Source organism: Dreissena polymorpha, chromosome 9 (assembly GCF_020536995.1).
Source record: "Dreissena polymorpha isolate Duluth1 chromosome 9, UMN_Dpol_1.0, whole genome shotgun sequence".
NCBI lineage: Eukaryota > Metazoa > Mollusca > Bivalvia > Myida > Dreissenidae > Dreissena > Dreissena polymorpha.
The window spans coordinates 43534106-43552789 of record NC_068363.1 but is presented as its reverse complement, the minus strand read 5'-3'; the positions used below and the strand labels follow the sequence as shown (position 1 = coordinate 43552789).

Genomic DNA, 18684 nt, shown 5'->3' with positions numbered 1-18684 from the left:
GCTGCACATTTTGAGTGGTGAAAGGTCAAGGTCAAGGTCATCCCTCAAGGTCAGAGGTCAAATATATGAGGCCCAAATTGCTTATTTTATAAATACTTTTGCAATATTGAAGATAGCAACTTGATATTTGGCATGCATGTGCATCTCATGGAGCTGCAAATTTTGAGTGGTGAAAGGTCAAGGTCAAGGTCATCCTTCACAAGGTCAAGGTCATCCTTCAAAGTCAAACGTCATATAGGGGGACATTGTGTTTCACAAACGCATCTTGTTTCTTGATTGCATTACTACTATGTGTGTCCGTGAGTCCGTCAGTCTGTCACACTTTTCTGGATCCTGCGATAACTTTAAGTTCTTCATATTTTTTCATGAAACTTGAATGGAGATTATGCACGTCATTTCATTTTGTTCCTACGTCAAGAATTCTGGTTGCTATGGCAGCAAATAGACGTTAAAATACTGCTGAAAATGGTGGATCCTGCACACTTTTCTGGATCCTGCGATAACTTTGAAAGTTCTTAATATTTTTTCATGAAACTTAAAACATTGATAGATGGCAAAATGGACGTTCTGCACGTCATTTCATTTTCTTCCTACGTCAACAATTCTGGTTGCTATGGCAACAAAAATATATAAAAAATAAATATTTCTTACAATGGCGGAGCCGGTAGGGGACATAATGCTTGCCAATAGTCTTGTTTGAAATGCTCTGGAGTCCGTTACCTAGACCTAGAATCAGTACTTGGTGTCTTTGGGGGAGATCTGAAGAAAACTCCCACAGTGGGGATCGAATCTGTAACCTCATGTATATATGCTGTATACCTACTACATATATTCACTTTCAAATATGTTTTGGTGGTAAAAGTATAATGTTAATGAGTCCAACAAGCTGTCTATTGCATCCAAAATGTACTTGTAACATTTCTTTTTCCTATTATTTTGACAAGCATGTAAAACATGGCCTTGATAATTTTGTTTCAGACACTAGTGCAAATTCAAAAGTTCAAGAAGTTCTTGGAAAGTCCCATTCCGAGGTAAGTTTCATGTGAGATGCATTCTTACTGATAACAGGTAAGTTACATGTGAGGTGCATTCTAACTGATAACAGGTAAGTTTCATGTGAGGTGCATTCTAACTGATAACAGGTAAGTTTCATGTGAGATGCATTCTAACTGATAACAGGTAAGTTTTATGTGAGATGCATTCTAACTGATAACAGGTTAGTTTAATGTGAGATGCATTCTAACTGATAACAGGTAAGTTACATGTGAGGTGTATTCTAACTGATAACAGGTAAGTTTTATGTGAGATGCATTCTAACTAATAACAGGTAAGTTACATGTGAGATGCATTCTAACTAATAATAGGTAAGTTACATGTGAGATGCATTCTAAATAATAACAGGTAAGTTACATGTGAGATGCATTCTAACTAACAACAGGTAAGTTACATGTGAGGTGCATTCTAACTGATAACAGGTAAGTTTTATGTGAGATGCATTCTAACTAATAACAGGTAAGTTACATGTGAGATGCATTCTAACTAATAACAGGTAAGTTACATGTGAGATGCATTCTAACTAATAACAGGTAAGTTACATGTGAGATGCATTCTAACTAATAACAGGTAAGTTACATGTGAGATGCATTCTAACTAATAACAGGTAAGTTACATGTGAGATGCATTCTAACTAATAACAGGTAAGTTACATGCGAGATGCATTCTAACTAATAACAGGTAAGTTACATGTGAGAAGCATTCTAACTAATAACAGGTAAGTTACATGTGAGGTGCATTCTAACTGATAACATTTAAGCCTCCCTCTGGGAAAACTGGCCTTAATGCTTGTGGGTAAAGTGTCATCCCAGGTAGATAAGCCTGTGTAGTCTGCATACTGGCCTTAATGCTTGTGGGTAAAGTGTCATCCCAGGTAGATAAGCCTGTGTAGTCTGCATACTGGCCTTAATGCTTGTGGGTAAGGTGTCATCCCAGGTAGATAAGCCTGTGTAGTCTGCATACTGGCCTTAATGCTTGTGGGTAAGGTGTCATCCCAGGTAGATAAGCCTGTGTAGTCTGCATACTGGCCTTAATGCTTGTGGGTAAAGTGTCATCCCAGGTAGATAAGCCTGTGTAGTCTGAACACTGCAAGCCTTAATGCTTGTGGGTAAGGTGTCATCCCAGGTAGATAAGCCTGTGTAGTCTGAACACTGCAAGCCTTAATGCTTGTTGGTAAAGTGTCAGCCCAGGTAGATAAGCCTGTGTAGTCTGCATACTGGCCTTAATGCTTGTGGGTAAAGTGTCATCCCAGGTAGATAAGCCTGTGTAGTCTGCACACTGCAAGCCTTAATGCTTGTGGGTAAAGTGTCATCACAGGTAGATAAGCCTGTGTAGTCTGCATACTGGCCTTAATGCTTGTGGGTCAAGTGTCATCCCAGGTAGATAAGCTTGTGTAGTCTGCGTACTGGCCTTAATGCTTGTGGGTATAGTGTCATCCCAGGTAGATAAGCCTGTGTAGTCTGAACACTGCAAGTCTTAATGCTTGTGGGTAAGGTGACATCCCAGGTAGATAAGCCTGTGTAGTCTGCACACTGCAAGCCTTAATGCTTGTGGATAAAGTGTCATCCCAGGTAGATAAGGCTGTGTTGTCTGCATATTGGCCTTAATGCTTATTGGTAAGGTGTCATCCCAGGTAGATAAGCCTGTGTAGTCTGCATACTGGCCTTAATGCTTGTGGGTAAAGTGTCATCCCAGGTAGATAAGCCTGTGTAGTCTGCATACTGGCCTTAATACTTGTGGGTAAAGTGTCATCCCAGGTAGATAAGCCTGTGTAGTCTGCACACTGCAAGCCTTAATGCTTGTGGGTAAGGTGTCATCACAGGTAGATAAGCCTGTGTAGTCTGCACACTGCAAGTCTTAATGCTTGTGGGTAAGGTGTCATCCCAGGTAGATAAGCCTGTGTAGTCTGCACACTGCAAGCCTTAATGCTTGTGGGTAAAGTGTCATCCCAGGTAGATAAGCCTGTATAGTCTGCATACTGGCCTTAATGCTTGTGGGTAAAGTGTCATCCCAGGTAGATAAGCCTGTGTAGTCTGCATACTGGCCTTAATGCTTGTGGGTAAAGTGTCATCCCAGGTAGATAAGCCTGTGTAGTCTGCATACTGGCCTTAATGCTTGTGGGTAAAGTGTCATCCCAGGTAGATAAGCCTGTGTAGTCTGCACACTTCTGCTTGTATTGTATTTATTGCACATGCAATAAGGCCGTTTTTTCTAGACTGATGCTCTTTTATTAAATATTTATCTTTAAACATGAATTTAAATCCATATCATTATAAACATGTTTGAAGGTATAATTCTTTGTGCTATAACTCACAAACCAATGCCAGGGGTTGTTGCTTTAGAATTGGAAAATTATGATCAATGTGTATTAAGGCTATCACGTTTAAACGTTTAAACGGTCGTGTTTCGTGTTTTGCTCATAAATGTTTACCAAAACAATAAACGTTTAAATGATAGTCAAAATCAATATAATAAATATTGGGGTGCAAATAACGTAGCCGACTAGCCGTACGAAGTATAGCGACGACGAACTGCGAAATCCAGGTACTTGCGGTAAATCCGGGCTACCCAATTTGGCAGTAATTTATTTCTGATTGGTTAGAGGATGGCACAGACATGAACGGAAACTAACGGAAAATCTTCGCTACTCTCTGAAAATTTTACAACATGGTAACGAAACAGTGCGTATGCGGCCATCTTGAAATTTTTAAGTGATTGATTAGCAAAGTAAAACACTGCGGTAGCATGTTGAAAAGCAATACTTTAACCAAATTATATATTGATTACGTTTTTGCTAGTTAGACTAACTGGTTTTTCATTTTCTGTGGTCAAACGATATGCACATTGTATTTCATGTGCAAAATACGTACATTTTTATCGGAGTGTCGTTTTCGGATAAAGTATTTTTCATCGATTTTACATTATTTTCGACATTCATTTTTTATATAGAACATTTTTTATATAGAATGACGAATACACATGTGGTGATACGGATGGTCTGGTTTATAATACTTTATGGTTTTAATATGACGTATTGCGCGAATGGGATATGCACTGAATATTACTTCCGGAAATAATTACTGTTTTTAGTTTGGAAATGCAATGGTACTGATGCTTTTTAAACAGACATAGGGATACCGTTTAAACGGTAACGTTTCGTTTATTTCATTTCGTTTAAACGTTTAGAAAAATAAATGTATGTAAACGTGATACCCTTAATGTGTATACAGTTTACAATTAACAACTACTCTCTTCCTAGCCCGAAATGCTGTTTACGCAAAATATGAACATGTAAAAAAGCGGTAATAAATTGACACACCCGCTGAATATGTTTATTCTTTATCATTGGGAAAACAATTTAATTCAGTGAATTGAACAGCACCTTTGATGTCCTTTATTATCATACAACAGGCAAAGTCAAGAGCTTTGAGCTAGTGGTTTTGCTTAACTACTGACTCAAGTGGACTAATGATCCAAAACAAGATAAGGTCAAGACTGATGCATTTTGGATATTATATTATAACAAAGATACAATCTTTTCCCACACCTGTATGCTTAACATAATAAGGCTTGGGAGTCAGGACTTCCAACTTTTTAAAGCTAGCAGAGGCGCTGATACTTTATGTATGTTGCTGTAAAATGTCATCAAGGATAAGCCTGTGCAGTTAGCACAGGCTAATCACAGACAACACTATCTCTTTTATGGAAATTTTTGTGTAAAGAAAATCTCTTCTAAACAAAAAATCCAGTTCAGGCGTAGAGTGTTGTCAGTTATTAGCCTGTGTGCACTGCACAGGCTAATCTGGGACAACACTTTATGCACATGCATTTTGCACAGTTTTTATCCCTGACTAAGGCTCAAGTACTTATTATCATTAAAGTGAAATTTGTAAATGAAATACTAAGCCCAATCTTGCTATGTAGTGTTTTCTGCAGGGAGCTACTGGTGGTTGGTGGTGTTAATGTGAAGGAACAAGTGGACGTCCTCATGCGGGGGGTAAGTCTTTCAATATACAAGTAAGAGTAAAATGTACAAGTAAGATTGAAATGTACAAGTAAGAGTGAAATGTACAAGTAAGAGTGAGATGTACAAGTAAGATTGAAATGTATAAGTACGAGTGAAATGTATAAGTAATAATGGAATGTACAAGTACGAGTGAAATGTACAAGTAAGAGTAATATGAACAAGTAAGAGTGACATGTACAAGTAATAGTGAATGTAAAAGTAAGAGTGAAATGTACAAGTAAGAGTGAATGTACAACAAGTACGAGTGAAATGTACAAGTAAGAGTGATATGTACAAGTAAGAGTGACATGTACAAGTAAGAGTGACATGTACAAGTAAAAGTGAAATGTAAAAGTAAGTGGAAATGTACAAGTAAGAGAGAAATGTACAAGTAAGAGTGAAATGTACAAGTAAGAGTGAAATGTACAAGTAAGAGTGAAATGTTGTTATCCACCCAGCATCTACAGCATCACCTATATAAAAAAAGTGATTGGTTTGTAGGCTCATTTGTTTGTTCATTTTTTTGTCCGTTGGCGGTTAACCAAAAATGATGCATTTCATAACATCTATTATAATGCCAACAAAGCTTTTATACATGTATGGATGATGTCCTTGACCTTGATATTGTCCTATATTTACACGTTGACGTATTTATTTGGGCCCATGAATCAATTCTTGCATGGCATCCATGGCATCATATGCATTTGTTGAATGCTCTTTCATGTTTAAATTAGTTACACTCCTAATGAATATCCGACCTTCAATTTTGACATACAGTATATCACACCTCTACTTGTGAATCACCTTATGCTCAGGCCCCGTCTTATGTTCCTTAACCCTTTCCCACTCAGAGGCAAAGTGAAAATGGCTACGTGCAACCAGCATAAAACCGGAACAGCCTGCCAGAAACTCGCAGTCTAGGTTTAGGTTTTATGCTGTTTGCTGTGCATCAGTATCTGAGGGTTAAAAATGAAGCCTTAAATCTAGTAAGAAAGGTTTTTAATTAAATGTTACCTTCAAAGTGACTACAAACACGTTAAAATACATATCTAAGTGGTAAAGGGTTAACTGAAGAATATGTGAACAATACCATTGGCTGAAATGAAGAACTAAAATAATTGTCGGTGTTTAGAAAATGGTGGTTATAATTATTATTTTTGGGTGCCTTTGGGTAGAGGCCCTCTTGTAAAATGACAATATCATGTACAATTACCAATAGTTAAGCAGTATAAAATTTGAAACAAAATGAAATACATATTTACTCTGGAAGTTTATGTATTGTAAGCCCCTTGTGACTTTCATTATTTCATATTATAAAATGACCATTTGATTTGTCTTATAAGGGGGCAATACAGTTAGACATATTAACAGCTCAGCTTTTATTTATGGGATAATCTCCCTTGTACCAATTGTAACAGCTGTTACTGTAAGAGTCCTTTTCTATAAACTGATTCAAGTTATAAATTTGGAAACCTTTGGTACTTGTTCATTGCAATTTACCGTTGTATTTCCAAAGCTATTTGTGCTTTATTTATCTTACAATATTATATAGCATATGTTGATATTTGGACAATTTGTAATACAATTTTAATTGTAAAATCACAGTAAAAGTCATAAAATGAAATCCCAGGCACTTGGACATGGGGCTGACTCCATTTTTCAGACATAAATATATATTAACTAATTGAACCTCGTTCATGGAAAACTGGGCTAAATGCATGTGCTTAAAATGTGGTCCCAGATAATCCTATGACGGAAATATTTAGAACTTGACGGACGGAAACACGATGAATGAGTGAAATGGGACCTTATACTAGTTCTTCCCAAGCAAACAACAAAAAACTGCTACCATTTTAGATCACATTACAGTACAAAAGACTGGAGCTTGTTATAGATTCCTTGTTTTCCCCATTAATTCCATAGTTTTAGCATTTTCATCAGACAGAAATTATAGGGCTGCGAATGATTATTTACAGTAATTCTTGGATCAGATTAAGTAGTTTAAAAGGGAGACCAACATATTGGTCACTGTCTCTCAATAGGCAGTCAGAAGCTAAGTGTTCACAATTCTTGCCAGGGTTTGTTGTGCATCTTGAAGCCTTTGTGAGACACCAGCGTGAAATGAGTTGTTATTTATGGGAACAAAATAATTACCACATGCTGCCTGAGAGATCAAGATAATAACTTTGCCTGACAGGGCGTTGAATTGGAATCAACAACATTGCTATCAGATCACCTAAAATGGGTCTTTACATTTCCTGAATATTCAATGAAAGGGTTATAAAAAAGATTAATCTTCAGGTTTGTTGGGGAGTTCTCAATAAAACAGAGCATAAATTGTCTGCGTTCAGTTATTCAGTGCAGTATTTTTTTGTTTTTCGATAACAAACCATATATTTAAAGTTCTGATATTGATTACTTTTCTAATGAGAGTTTTGCAGTTGAGTATTATTATCTTTTTAAGTTACAAACAATATTTTAAAAGTTCTGTCAGTTGTATTATATTAGAGTTAAGGTATTGTAATATGAAAATTTTGTCATCCATTTGTGCAGCTTTTGATGAACATACAATGTTTTGAAAAAATAGCCTTGCATTATACTATATAGCATTTGTAAGGAAGTATTTGCTAAATGTTTTATTACAAAATAGAATATGAACATAATTATCAAGATAAATACACAATCATATGTAGAAAAATACAGGAATGAAATGAAAATTCCTGTGGACATACTCAATAATTCCTGTGGACATACTCAATAATTCCTGTGGACATACTCAATAATTCCTGTGGACATACTCAATAATTCATGTGGACATACTCAATAATTCATGTGGACATGCTCAATAATTCATGTGGACATACTCAATAATTCGGGTAGAAGTCACGATTGTGTATGAGCCGCACTATGCGAAAAGAGGTTTAATGCATTTATCATTATCTTATCAGATTAGCCTGTGCAGTCTGCCGAAACTTGATTTTTGCTAAGAAGAGTCTTTCTTGAAACAAAAAAAAATCATAAAATGGAAAGTGTTGTCCTTGATTAGCCTGTGCAGTCTGCACATGCTAATCTAGGACGACACTTTAAGCTCATGCATTAAACCCCTTTTCACAGAGCACAGCCCATATAAACTTAATAAGGAAGACCACTGTGAATGTTTCTCCACTTCTTTACTCGAATTTCATTTTCATCTGAGTTCAAGATAAGGTTAAGGTTAGGCTGTAATTATAGATAGGATGGTTATGACTTATTCTAGTTGTCAGACATTTGTAAACCATTAAATGTATTTATGTTAATATTTGTTGTATTTGATTAATTAATACCATGTATGTCACCACTTAGAAGAATTTCCATGTTCAAGTCTATAAAAAAGCTGCAATGCTATTTAATTTTTGATGCCCCCCTTCGAAGAAGAGGGGGTATATTGTTTTGCACATGTCGGTCTGTCTGTCCACCTTATGGTTTCCGGATGATAACTCAAGAATGCTTAGGCCTAGGATCATGAAACTTCATAGGTACATTGATCATGACTGGCAGATGACCCCTTTTGATTTTCAGGTCACTAGGTTAAAGGTCAAGGTCACAGTGACTCGAAATAGTAAAATGGTTTCCGCATGATGACTCAAGAATGCTTACACCTAGGATCATGAAACTTCATAGGAACATTGAACATGAATGGCAGATGACCCCTATTGATTTTCAGGTCACTAGGTCAAAGGTCAAGGTCACAGTGACTCAAAACAGTAAAATAGTTTCCGGATGATAACTCAAGAATGCTTACTCCTAGGATCATGAAACTTCATAGGTACATTAATCATGACTGGCAGATGACCCCTATCGATTTTCAGGTCACTTGGTCAAAGGTCAAGTTCACAGTGACTCGAAATAGTAAAATGGTTTCCGGATGATAACTCGAGAATGCTTACGCCTAGAATCATGAAACTTCATAGGTACATTGATCATGACTGGCAGATGACCCCTATTGATTTTCAGGTCACTAGGTCAAAGGTCAAGGTCACAGTGACTCGAAACAGTAAAATGGTTTCCTGATGATAACTCAAGAATAATTAGGCCTAGGATCATGAAACTTCATAGGTACATTGATCATGACTGGCAGATGACCCCTATTGATTTTCAGGTCACTAGGTCAAAGGTCAAGGTCACAGTGACAAAAAACGGATTCACACAATGGCTGCCACTACAACTGACAGCCCATATGGGGGACATGCATGATTTACAAACAGCCCTTCTTATGCATTTATTGTGATTAAAATAGATGCAAATTGGTCATTTATGGTTATTTCTTTAGCATTGGCACAACCTTATGGCAGAGATTGTAAATTGTTTCTTAAAGCGAGATTATATGATTTTTGTATATGTGTTAATTGTAATATATTGATAAAATATGTTACAATAACACAAAATATGCAAGAAAAATTATACATTAAAGACGAATTTCATAAAATGCAGCAAAGACAAATTAGCGCCCGAGCCGATTGTGAAACATATGTTCCTACAATAACCGAAGCATTCGTCTTTTTATTAGGGCCAGAGTTAGTGTTTGTGTGTCGTATGAATATATATCATTGCAGGAATTTAAAATGAACCGTTAAACTAAGTTTAGATTCGCATCTTACATGCATGATATACATGCTGGCGAATTCGACTGTACAGCCTTTCGATTTCAGAATTAAATATCTGGCTAATTTCGCATTTTTTGACACATGTTCTTCTTAACTTTTATTTTAATTGATATTGAAATATATATGTAATAAGTTTTCTACACATTTTATATAAATTCATTAATATTTGACAAAAACGTATAATCTCGCTTTAATTACAAGTTCTCTTTGTCCTATTTGATGGAGCACATTGCTTTAATTGAATTATTTTCACTCATCAAAGAAATTCTATTAATGTCCGAGCATGATGGAAATTGATATGTGTTGATGCCTATGTCAGTGCACATAGTTCAATAAACAACCATGATAAACAAGATTAAAAACATCTTTATTCTCTACAAAGGATACTGGGGGAATAAAACTCGTTTTAGAATGAAAAGCCTTTGATGCCTGTAAAAATCAAGGTTATATAGCAATTACTAGAAGGGAAGATTTAACAATTGATATCAAAGACCCATTGTCTCCCATGAGATCAAATCTATAGATTGATTTGTACCAGACACAAAATGTTTTTAAGGTTTTATTTCGAGCTGACACATTGGCTCGGATATTGTGTTAATCATAATTGACATGCGTGTTGATTATATTTTCATCTTGACTTTATTACAAATGTTTATAAATGAAAACATACAGTCAAATGGAACAATCTAAATGTTTCAATTTGCAGAATAACTACACATTGTGTTCATGAAATGTTTGTTACAAGTATACCAAAGTATTCCATGTGTACTCTCTAAAAATAGCATGATTTTGTTGAAGGATTTTTCCTTTGCTTGTTTTGTGATAACTTGTATTATTATACCTCACTTTTATTCACAATTCTAAACTCCCTTAGGCCATTGTGACATAGAAATACTGTCAGGCCCTGCAGGGAAAAATTTACTGTCCAAAAAATACTGTTGCCTGCTAAAAAAATACTGTCACCCGCTACCTAATAGCAATCGCGTTTGAAATGGTAAAAAATTATACAGTCGCATTCGGGCATGCACAGTACACAGTTTTGCATTTCTGTTGTAAACAAGACGACCAAATCTGTCAATCATTAAGTACAATTATTGAATATTAAAATTGTTCATGGTTCAAATAAATTGTTCATGTTTGAATAGTTTTTTCGGTATAATAAAATAAATATTACATGTGTGACAGGGTGACGGTAAATTTGTCAACTTTCGGAAAAATACTGTCAATACTGTCAACCTCATAAAACAGTATTTGCTCAAGTTGACAAATTTACTGTCACCCTGTCACACATATAATATTTATATAATATCTTCAGTAGAAAGGCTGACATTTGATATTTTTCATACTGGAAAATAAATTAAGTTATTTCTCTCTTTCTAGTGAATCTTTCACAGCTTAATCAAGTTTGTTTTAGCTAGTAAGTATATGTACTTTACTTTATATATAAATATTTTTTATAGCTCTGTGGGAATGTTTTTTAACAGTTTCATCCCAGTGGAATTATTTCTTTATTTCATCTTATTTGCATATGATATTCACAATTGAACCTCATTGTGGGTATACAAGGCTTTATGCTTGTGTGTAAAGTATCATTTTCCACCTAATTTGATTTTCATTTAAAAGAGATTTCATTCAAGCAGATACATCCATGAAAGTGGAAAGTGTTGTCCCTTATTAGCCATGCAAACTTCACAGGCTAATTTGGGAATACAGCTATGCCACTACATAAAGCCCAGTTTCCAAGAAGGTGGCTCAATATATTGTTGTTATACTATTGTTTCAGGTGGACATTGTGTGTGGTACCCCAGGTCGTCTTGAAGACCTCATCTCCACTGGAAAACTGGCCTTGTCCGCTTGCAGGTTCTTTGTGCTGGATGAAGCGGTGAGTGTTCTATATAGAGTAAGCTGGCCTTGTCTGATTGCAGGTTCTTTGTGCTTGATGAAGCGATGAGTGTGTTATATAGAGCAAGCTGGCCCTGTCTGCTTGCAGGTTCATTGTGCTGGATGAAGCAGTGAGTGTGCTGTATAGAGCAAGCTAGCCTTGTCTGATTGCAGGTTCTTTGTGCTTGATGAAGCAGTGAGTGTTCTATATAGAGCAATCTATATACATGGTCCTGTCTGCTAGCAAGTTTTTTTGTGCTGGATGAAGCGGTGAGTGTTCTATATAGAGCAAGCTAGCCCCGTCTGATTGCAGGTTCTTTGTGCTTGATGAAGCAGTGAGTGTTCTATATAGAGTATGCTGGCCCTGTCTGATTGCAGATTCTTTGTGCTTGATGAAGCAGTGAGTGTGCTATATAGAGTAAGCTGGCCCTGTCTGCTTGTAGGTTCACTGTGCTTGATGAAGCAGTGAGTGTTCTATATAGAGTAAGCTGGCCCTGTCTGATTGCAGGTTCTTTGTGCTTGATGAAGCAGTGAGTGTGCTATATAGAGTAAGCTGGCCTTGTCTGATTGCAGGTTCTTTGTGCTTGATGAAGCAGTGAGTGTTCTTTATAGAGCAAGCTGGCCCTGTCTGATTGCAGGTTCTTTGTGCTTGATGAAGCAGTGAGTGCTATATAGAGCAAGCTAGCCCTGTCTGATTGCAGGTCCTTTGTGCTTGATGAAGCAGTGAGTGTGCTATATAGAGCAAGCTGGCCTTGTCTGATTGCAGGTTCTTTGTGCTTGATGAAGCAGTGAGTGTTCTATATAGAGCAATCTATATACATGGTCCTGTCTGCTTGCAAGTTTTTTGTGCTGGATGAAGCGGGAGTGTTCTATATAGAGCAACCTGGCCTTGTCTGATTGCCGGTTCTTTGTGCTTGATGAAGCAGTGAGTGTGCTATATAGAGCAAGCTGGCCCTGTCTGATTGCAGGTTATTTGTGCTTGATGAAGCAGTGAGTGTACTATATAGAGCAATTTGGCCCTGTCTGCTTGTAGGTTCATTGTGCTTGATGAAGCGGTGAGTGTGATATATAGAGCAAGCTGGCCCTATCCACTTGCAGGTTTTTAATGAAGCAATTAGTGTGCTATATAGAACAAGCTGGCCCTGTCTGCTTGCAGGTTATTTGTGCTTGATGAAGCGGTGAGTGTGCTATATAGAACAAGCTGGCCCTGTCCATTTGCAGGTTCATTGTGCTTGATGAAGGGGGAGTGTGCTATATAGAGCAAGCTAGCCCTGTGAGCTTGCAGGTTCATTGTGCTTGATGAAGGGGGAGTGTGCTATATAGAGCAATCTGGCCCTGTCTGCTCGCAGGTTATTTGTGCTTGATGAAGCGTTGAGTGTTCTATATAGAGCAAGCTTGCCCTATCCACTTGCAGGTTATTTGTGCTTGATGAAGCGGTGAGTGTGCTATATAGAGCAAGCTGGCCCTGTCTGCTTTCAAGTTCTTTGTGCTTGATGGAGCTGTGGGTGTGCTATATAGAGCAAGCTGGCCCTGTCTGCTTGAAGGTTCTTTGTGCTTGATAAAGTGTTGAGTGTGCCATATAGAGCAAGCTGGCCCTGTCTGCTTGCAAGTTCTTTGTGCTTGATGAAGCGGTGAGTGTGCTATATAGAGCAAGCTGGCCCTGTCTGCTTGAAGGTTCTTCGTGCTTGATAAAGCGGTGAGTGTGCTATATAAAGCAAGCTAAAACTGTCCACTTGCAGGTTCTTTGTGCTTTATGAAAAGGTGAGTGTGCTTTATAGAGCAATCTGGCCCTGTCTGCTTGCACGTTCTTTGTGCTTTATGAAAAGGTGAGTGTGCTTTATAGAGCAATCTGGCTCTGTCTGCTCGCAGGTTCCTTGTGCTTGATGAAGCGGTGAGTGCTATATAGAGCAAGCTCGCCCTGTCTGCTTGCAAGTTCTTTTTGCTTGATGAAGCAATAAGCTTGCTATATAGAGCAAGCTGGCCCTGTCTGCTTGCAGGTTCATTGTGCTGGATGAAGTGGTGAGTGTGCTATATAGAGCATGCTGGCCCTGTCTGCTTGCAAGTTCTTTTTGCTTGATGAAGCAATGAGCGTGCTATATAGAGCAAGCTGGCCCTTTCTGCTTGCAGGTACTTTGTGCTGGATGAAGCGTTGAGTGTGCTATATAGAGCAAGCTGGCACTGTCTGCATGCAAGTTCTTTTTGCTTGATGAAGGGGTGATTGTGCTATATAGAGCAAGCTAGCCCTGTGTGCTTGCAGATTCTTTGTTCTTGATGAAGCGGTGAGTGTGATATATAGAGCAAGCTGGCCCTGTCTGCTTGCAGATTATTTGTGCTTGATGAAGCAGTGAGTGTGATATATAGAGCAAGCTGGCCCTGTGTTCTTGCAGGTTCTTTGTGCTGGATGTAGTGGTGAATGTGCTATATAGAGCAAGCTTGCCCTGTCTGCTTGCAGGTTCTTTGTGCTGGATGAAGTAGTAGTGTGCTATATAGAGCAAGCTGGCACTGTCTGCTTTCAGGTTCCTTATGCTTGATGAAGCAGTGAGTGTGCTATATAGAGCAAGCTGGCCCTGTCTGCTTGCAGGTTCTTTGTGCTTGATGAAGAAGTGAGTGTGCTATATAGAGCAAGCTGGCCCTGTTCACTTGCAGGTTCATTTTGCATGATTTCCTATGTGCCTGACCTTCACCCTGATTTAAAAAAATGTCTGAGTAATACCTAGTAAACCAAAGAAAATGGCTGAAGACTTAGACATCAGCTGACTGACAATCATGCTACTTTACTGTGCATGTTTGCTGTCCTTTACAATGTTTATGTACACCAAATTTTATTAGATGGGGTGTTATATATTTACTGTGGGTATGAATAAGTATGAACCAGTCAGCAAACATTGAAAGATGTGCTTCTCTGTTCTCACAAATAACAAATGACAAAAATTAGTTTTGATACAAATTCTAATAAAATAACATCCTTATATTTAAATAACATCCTTATGTTTAAGACAACTTAAGAACGATTTTTTTTGCAAAAATGCTTAATTTGCAAGGACCTTTTTGGGGAATATTGTATTAATTATTAAAAATAAAATATTTTATATGAAGTTGCTAATAACTTTAAAATAAATGCCAATTCAACATTGATGCATTATAGCAACACATTTTGTTCGAAAGAAAGCTGGCTGAAAAATTCAGGAAATATTTGGATCCTGAAAATTCATACTTGCGCTTGTTTTTTTACACAAGTTTTGCTCATAAAGCGATTGATTTGTCCAGCTTGATAGAGATTGAGAGTGGCAACCTTTCCAGGAATAATTGCCATGTCAAGTGAAAAGACGTGCTTGCAAATACAAATGCTATTTGTCACACACAATTTCAGTTGAGTGTCCCCTGATTGTTGCAATTTGGAAGTCACTTAATGGTTAAGACCACTTGTCAATGTGACAATTACATTTTCTAGCAAACTTTTCCAATGTCAACCACCGCTTGAGTGATGTGAACGAGCCTGCAATTTTCTGGGTTGTAAATGACTATTAATGGAAAGATTGTTTTTTGGAAGCTAGTTGGAAGATTGTTCTTGTATGAGAAATCAGTCTTTTTATGTTTTTCTGCGTGATTATTTTGTGAAACATGTACTTGTAATTCATTATAAAAAGGTCTTTTTTGGGAATGTCTGTCAGAACATGGAAAAGTAAAACAGTACAAGTAGCTAGCATGAGCTCTTGTTGTTAGTAACCTTCCAGCGTTGTTAAATCCTTTTTACGGCCATGCATACAATACCTCTAATGCAAGAAAGGCAGAAATAAGTTACTTGCATAATTATGTTGATTGTGTACTAGTAAACTAGCTAACCTAGTGGTAAAAAGAAAGCATTGATTTAATGAAATACTAATAAAAATGGTGAACAATCCAAGGAAACATCACCTGCCAACCTTAGTCACCCCAAGTCAACATTATCCTTTAAATAACATCTCTAAAACTTCAATTTTGACCAAAGTTAACAGAAACATTCTTTGTTTGTCGTAACCCTGTTTCCTTTATGTTTAAGTGACATCTTTAAAAAATTGTTTGTCATGGCAACCAAATGCTGAAACGAACATGGAAACTTTGAAATTCTTCACAGAAACTGATGGCAGTTTTCCTTATATTGCTTTAATGTGTATAGAACACTTCAAAATCTTCTTCAAAGTAAACATATAAATTAATATCTGAATCAATATACAGACTTGTTCCTTTATCAACCCAACTCCAAATAAATAAATAATGGGTATTGGGATTGTTCAAACACCATGGCAACCAGGAGATGGTAGCATTTTGTCTAGTACAAATTTGTTGAAGACTTAAAAAATGCTTTTTGCAGAAACATTTTATTAGAATTAAACTATATTTCTCATAAATTGTTATCGGTTTACCCTTAGAGTATATCAGCTTATCTTGGCAATGATTTTGTCTTGCTGTGTTTTAAGTCTGATGTTTTGTCTGTTTGATCATCAATACACAGTGATGATATATTATTAATGCAAATAAAGTTTACTGTTAAATTAATAATGCTTATTTCTCCAATATTGAACAATTGCTTTGAAAAGTTATTGTGTCAATATTACGTTCTAAATCACAATTGCTTTATTCATACATTTAAGTTAAGAAAGTGCAACTGCTAATTAATTTATTGCATGTAACAAACAAGATGGCATCGCATAAACATCATTCTTGTGGCACTAAAACTTTCCTTTGGAATTCAAGTATTCTAACCATAAATCAAATGTCATGCACCTCTTTTTTTCCTAGAGTGGGTCATCAAAACATCTTACATTTCCTGGAGGTCATATTTAATGCTCTTTCAGTGATTCATTATCTTCAGACATATTTGGTTTTATGTTGCCCACTGATTGAATGAATGCTTGTTTGATATTCTCTGATGAAAGTTTCTGTTCAAAATAAGATAACTTCAGGAATATCCTTGTTCTTAATTAAATCATTCTTATTGCATGGATCTTAAGACATTTGCCGTTTTGTAGAAAATTGGCTTACTTTTGTACTAGAATATATGCGGAAACAATTTAGTGCTGTTTCTTGATCAGTTAATTAGGTTAGAGAAACTTTCAATGTGTTGCAATGACAAAAAATGTTGTTTGTTACAACTTTTCCTGGCATGCATGTAAGTGGAAGTTTCATAGTCTCTATAAGCATTCGAGAGGGAGTTTAATAATCACTCAATGTCTTAGTGGGGGAGTTTCATAGCCTTTGCAAATCTTAAGGGGAAGTTTCATAGTCTCAAGAGGAACTTTTATAGTCACTATAAGTCTTAAAGGCGAATTGCCATAGTTTCTTCAATCCTCATTCATTCATTATATTTGTTTGAAATCCTTAAAGGGGCCTTTTCACGTTTGGGTAAATTGACAAAATTGAAAAAAGTTGTTTCAGATTCCCAAATTTTCGTTTTAGTTATGATGTTTGTGAGAAAACAGTACTACTGAACATTTACCATGCTCTAAAATAGCCATTATATGCATCTTTGACGATTTAAAAACCCAAAAATTATAAAGCGTTGCAACGCGAAACAAATTAATAATTTGGAGAGTTCTGTTGTTGTCGTTATATTTTGTGAAACTACGAGGATAGGTTATATGAAGTATAAAATACACCTGTCATTGTGTCTGGAAGGATAGCCAAGTGGTCTTAGTGGGAGACTTTTTACAGTACATGGCGTCTCATCAGGATCCAAACTGTTTGCTATTCTGATAGTATTCTTTGAAACAAAATCGAAGAAAATGCTAATTTTAGAAATTCAGCAGACAATATTTTAGCAGACGACAAATTTCCCAGCATGCAAAGAGTTAAAAATACAATACCATATTAGCTGTCAATATGCCATTCAAACTGCATGCATCTATATCTCAGGATGGTCTGCTGAGTCAAGGATATGGGGACCTGATCAATCGTATCCACGGCCAGATACCCAAGGTTACCAACGACGGCAAGAGGCTACAGATGGTCGTTTGCTCAGCTACACTGCACTCTTTTGATGTGAAAAAGATGGCGGTAGGGATTGATTTGTGGATTCCATGAGAACATTTGTTCTTTGGTTTGACATATGCCTCAAAAATATTAAATTTGTGTTAAACAGAATTAGCATTAGTTTCAGGAAAAGCATTTTTGTAGAAATTACCTTTCATTAAATTTTGAAAAAAGCTTGTCCAAATAGGCATTTCCATAAGTGTATGTATGATACTTTTTAGAAGTTTACCTTTTTGCTTTAGCAAAAATTTTAAGAATAATTTTTGCACTCTACATGAGGCATCTATGATTCACAATATAGAGATGCACAATGTGGAGAAGGCACATTTTTGTAATCTCAATAATATATAAGGATTATGTAAATGGACAGAATTGTGTTTTTAGAAAAAGTGTAAATAATTGTACTTATTAAATCTCTTAATATCTTTTAAAGGAGCGCTTGATGTACTTTCCTACATGGATTGACTTAAAGGGCCAGGACTCTGTGCCGGAGACAGTCCACCACTGTGTAAGTAGTGGTAGCACTCGTGTTAGTAGTTGTTGTCATTTGTCATAATATATGAGCCAAGCTCTGGGAAAACCAGGCTTAATGCATGTGTGTTTAGTGTCGTCCAGGTAAGACAGTGCATGCCACACAGGCTAATCAGGGAAGATACTTTCAACTAGTTCCTGATTAGCTTGTGCAAAATGTATAGGCCAATCTGAGACAAAACTTGTCCACAAAATGTATAGGCCAATCTGAGACAAAACTTGTCCACAAAATGTATTGGCCAATCTGAGACAAAACTTGATAGGCCAATCTGAGACAAAACTTGTCCACATGAATTAAGCCCAATTTTTCCAGAGGGCAGGTAAAATCTCAATACTTGAGTCCTTGTTATAAGCAAATGTTAATCAATGAATTACAATATTTAATAAAAGAAAAAGTGTACAATATCTGATGAAGATGTCTGCTTTTCTGTCTCTGAGTCCTTGGTAGACTCAAAGTTGTTGTGTCTTAGTTTGTGTATGATAAAAAATTAATTTTAATTGTTGTGCCTTATAAGCAAGTAATGTTGCAAAAGTATAAAACCATTGCAAGATTTATGGCTC

At 36.6% G+C, this 18684-nt stretch overlaps 1 protein-coding gene across 2 annotated transcripts in view; it reads left to right on the top strand.

The window, feature by feature from the left end:
- The window catches only part of LOC127843809 (ATP-dependent RNA helicase DDX1-like), an 81275-nt gene that overhangs the window by 36338 nt on the left and 26253 nt on the right, over positions 1-18684 (top strand). For both annotated transcript variants that reach the window (XM_052373621.1, XM_052373622.1), the window contains exons 10-14: positions 979-1031; positions 4990-5050; positions 11486-11584; positions 17476-17616; positions 18026-18100. In XM_052373621.1, the coding sequence (XP_052229581.1) occupies positions 979-1031; positions 4990-5050; positions 11486-11584; positions 17476-17616; positions 18026-18100 (429 nt within the window). The remainder of the gene's footprint in view (positions 1-978; positions 1032-4989; positions 5051-11485; positions 11585-17475; positions 17617-18025; positions 18101-18684) is intronic.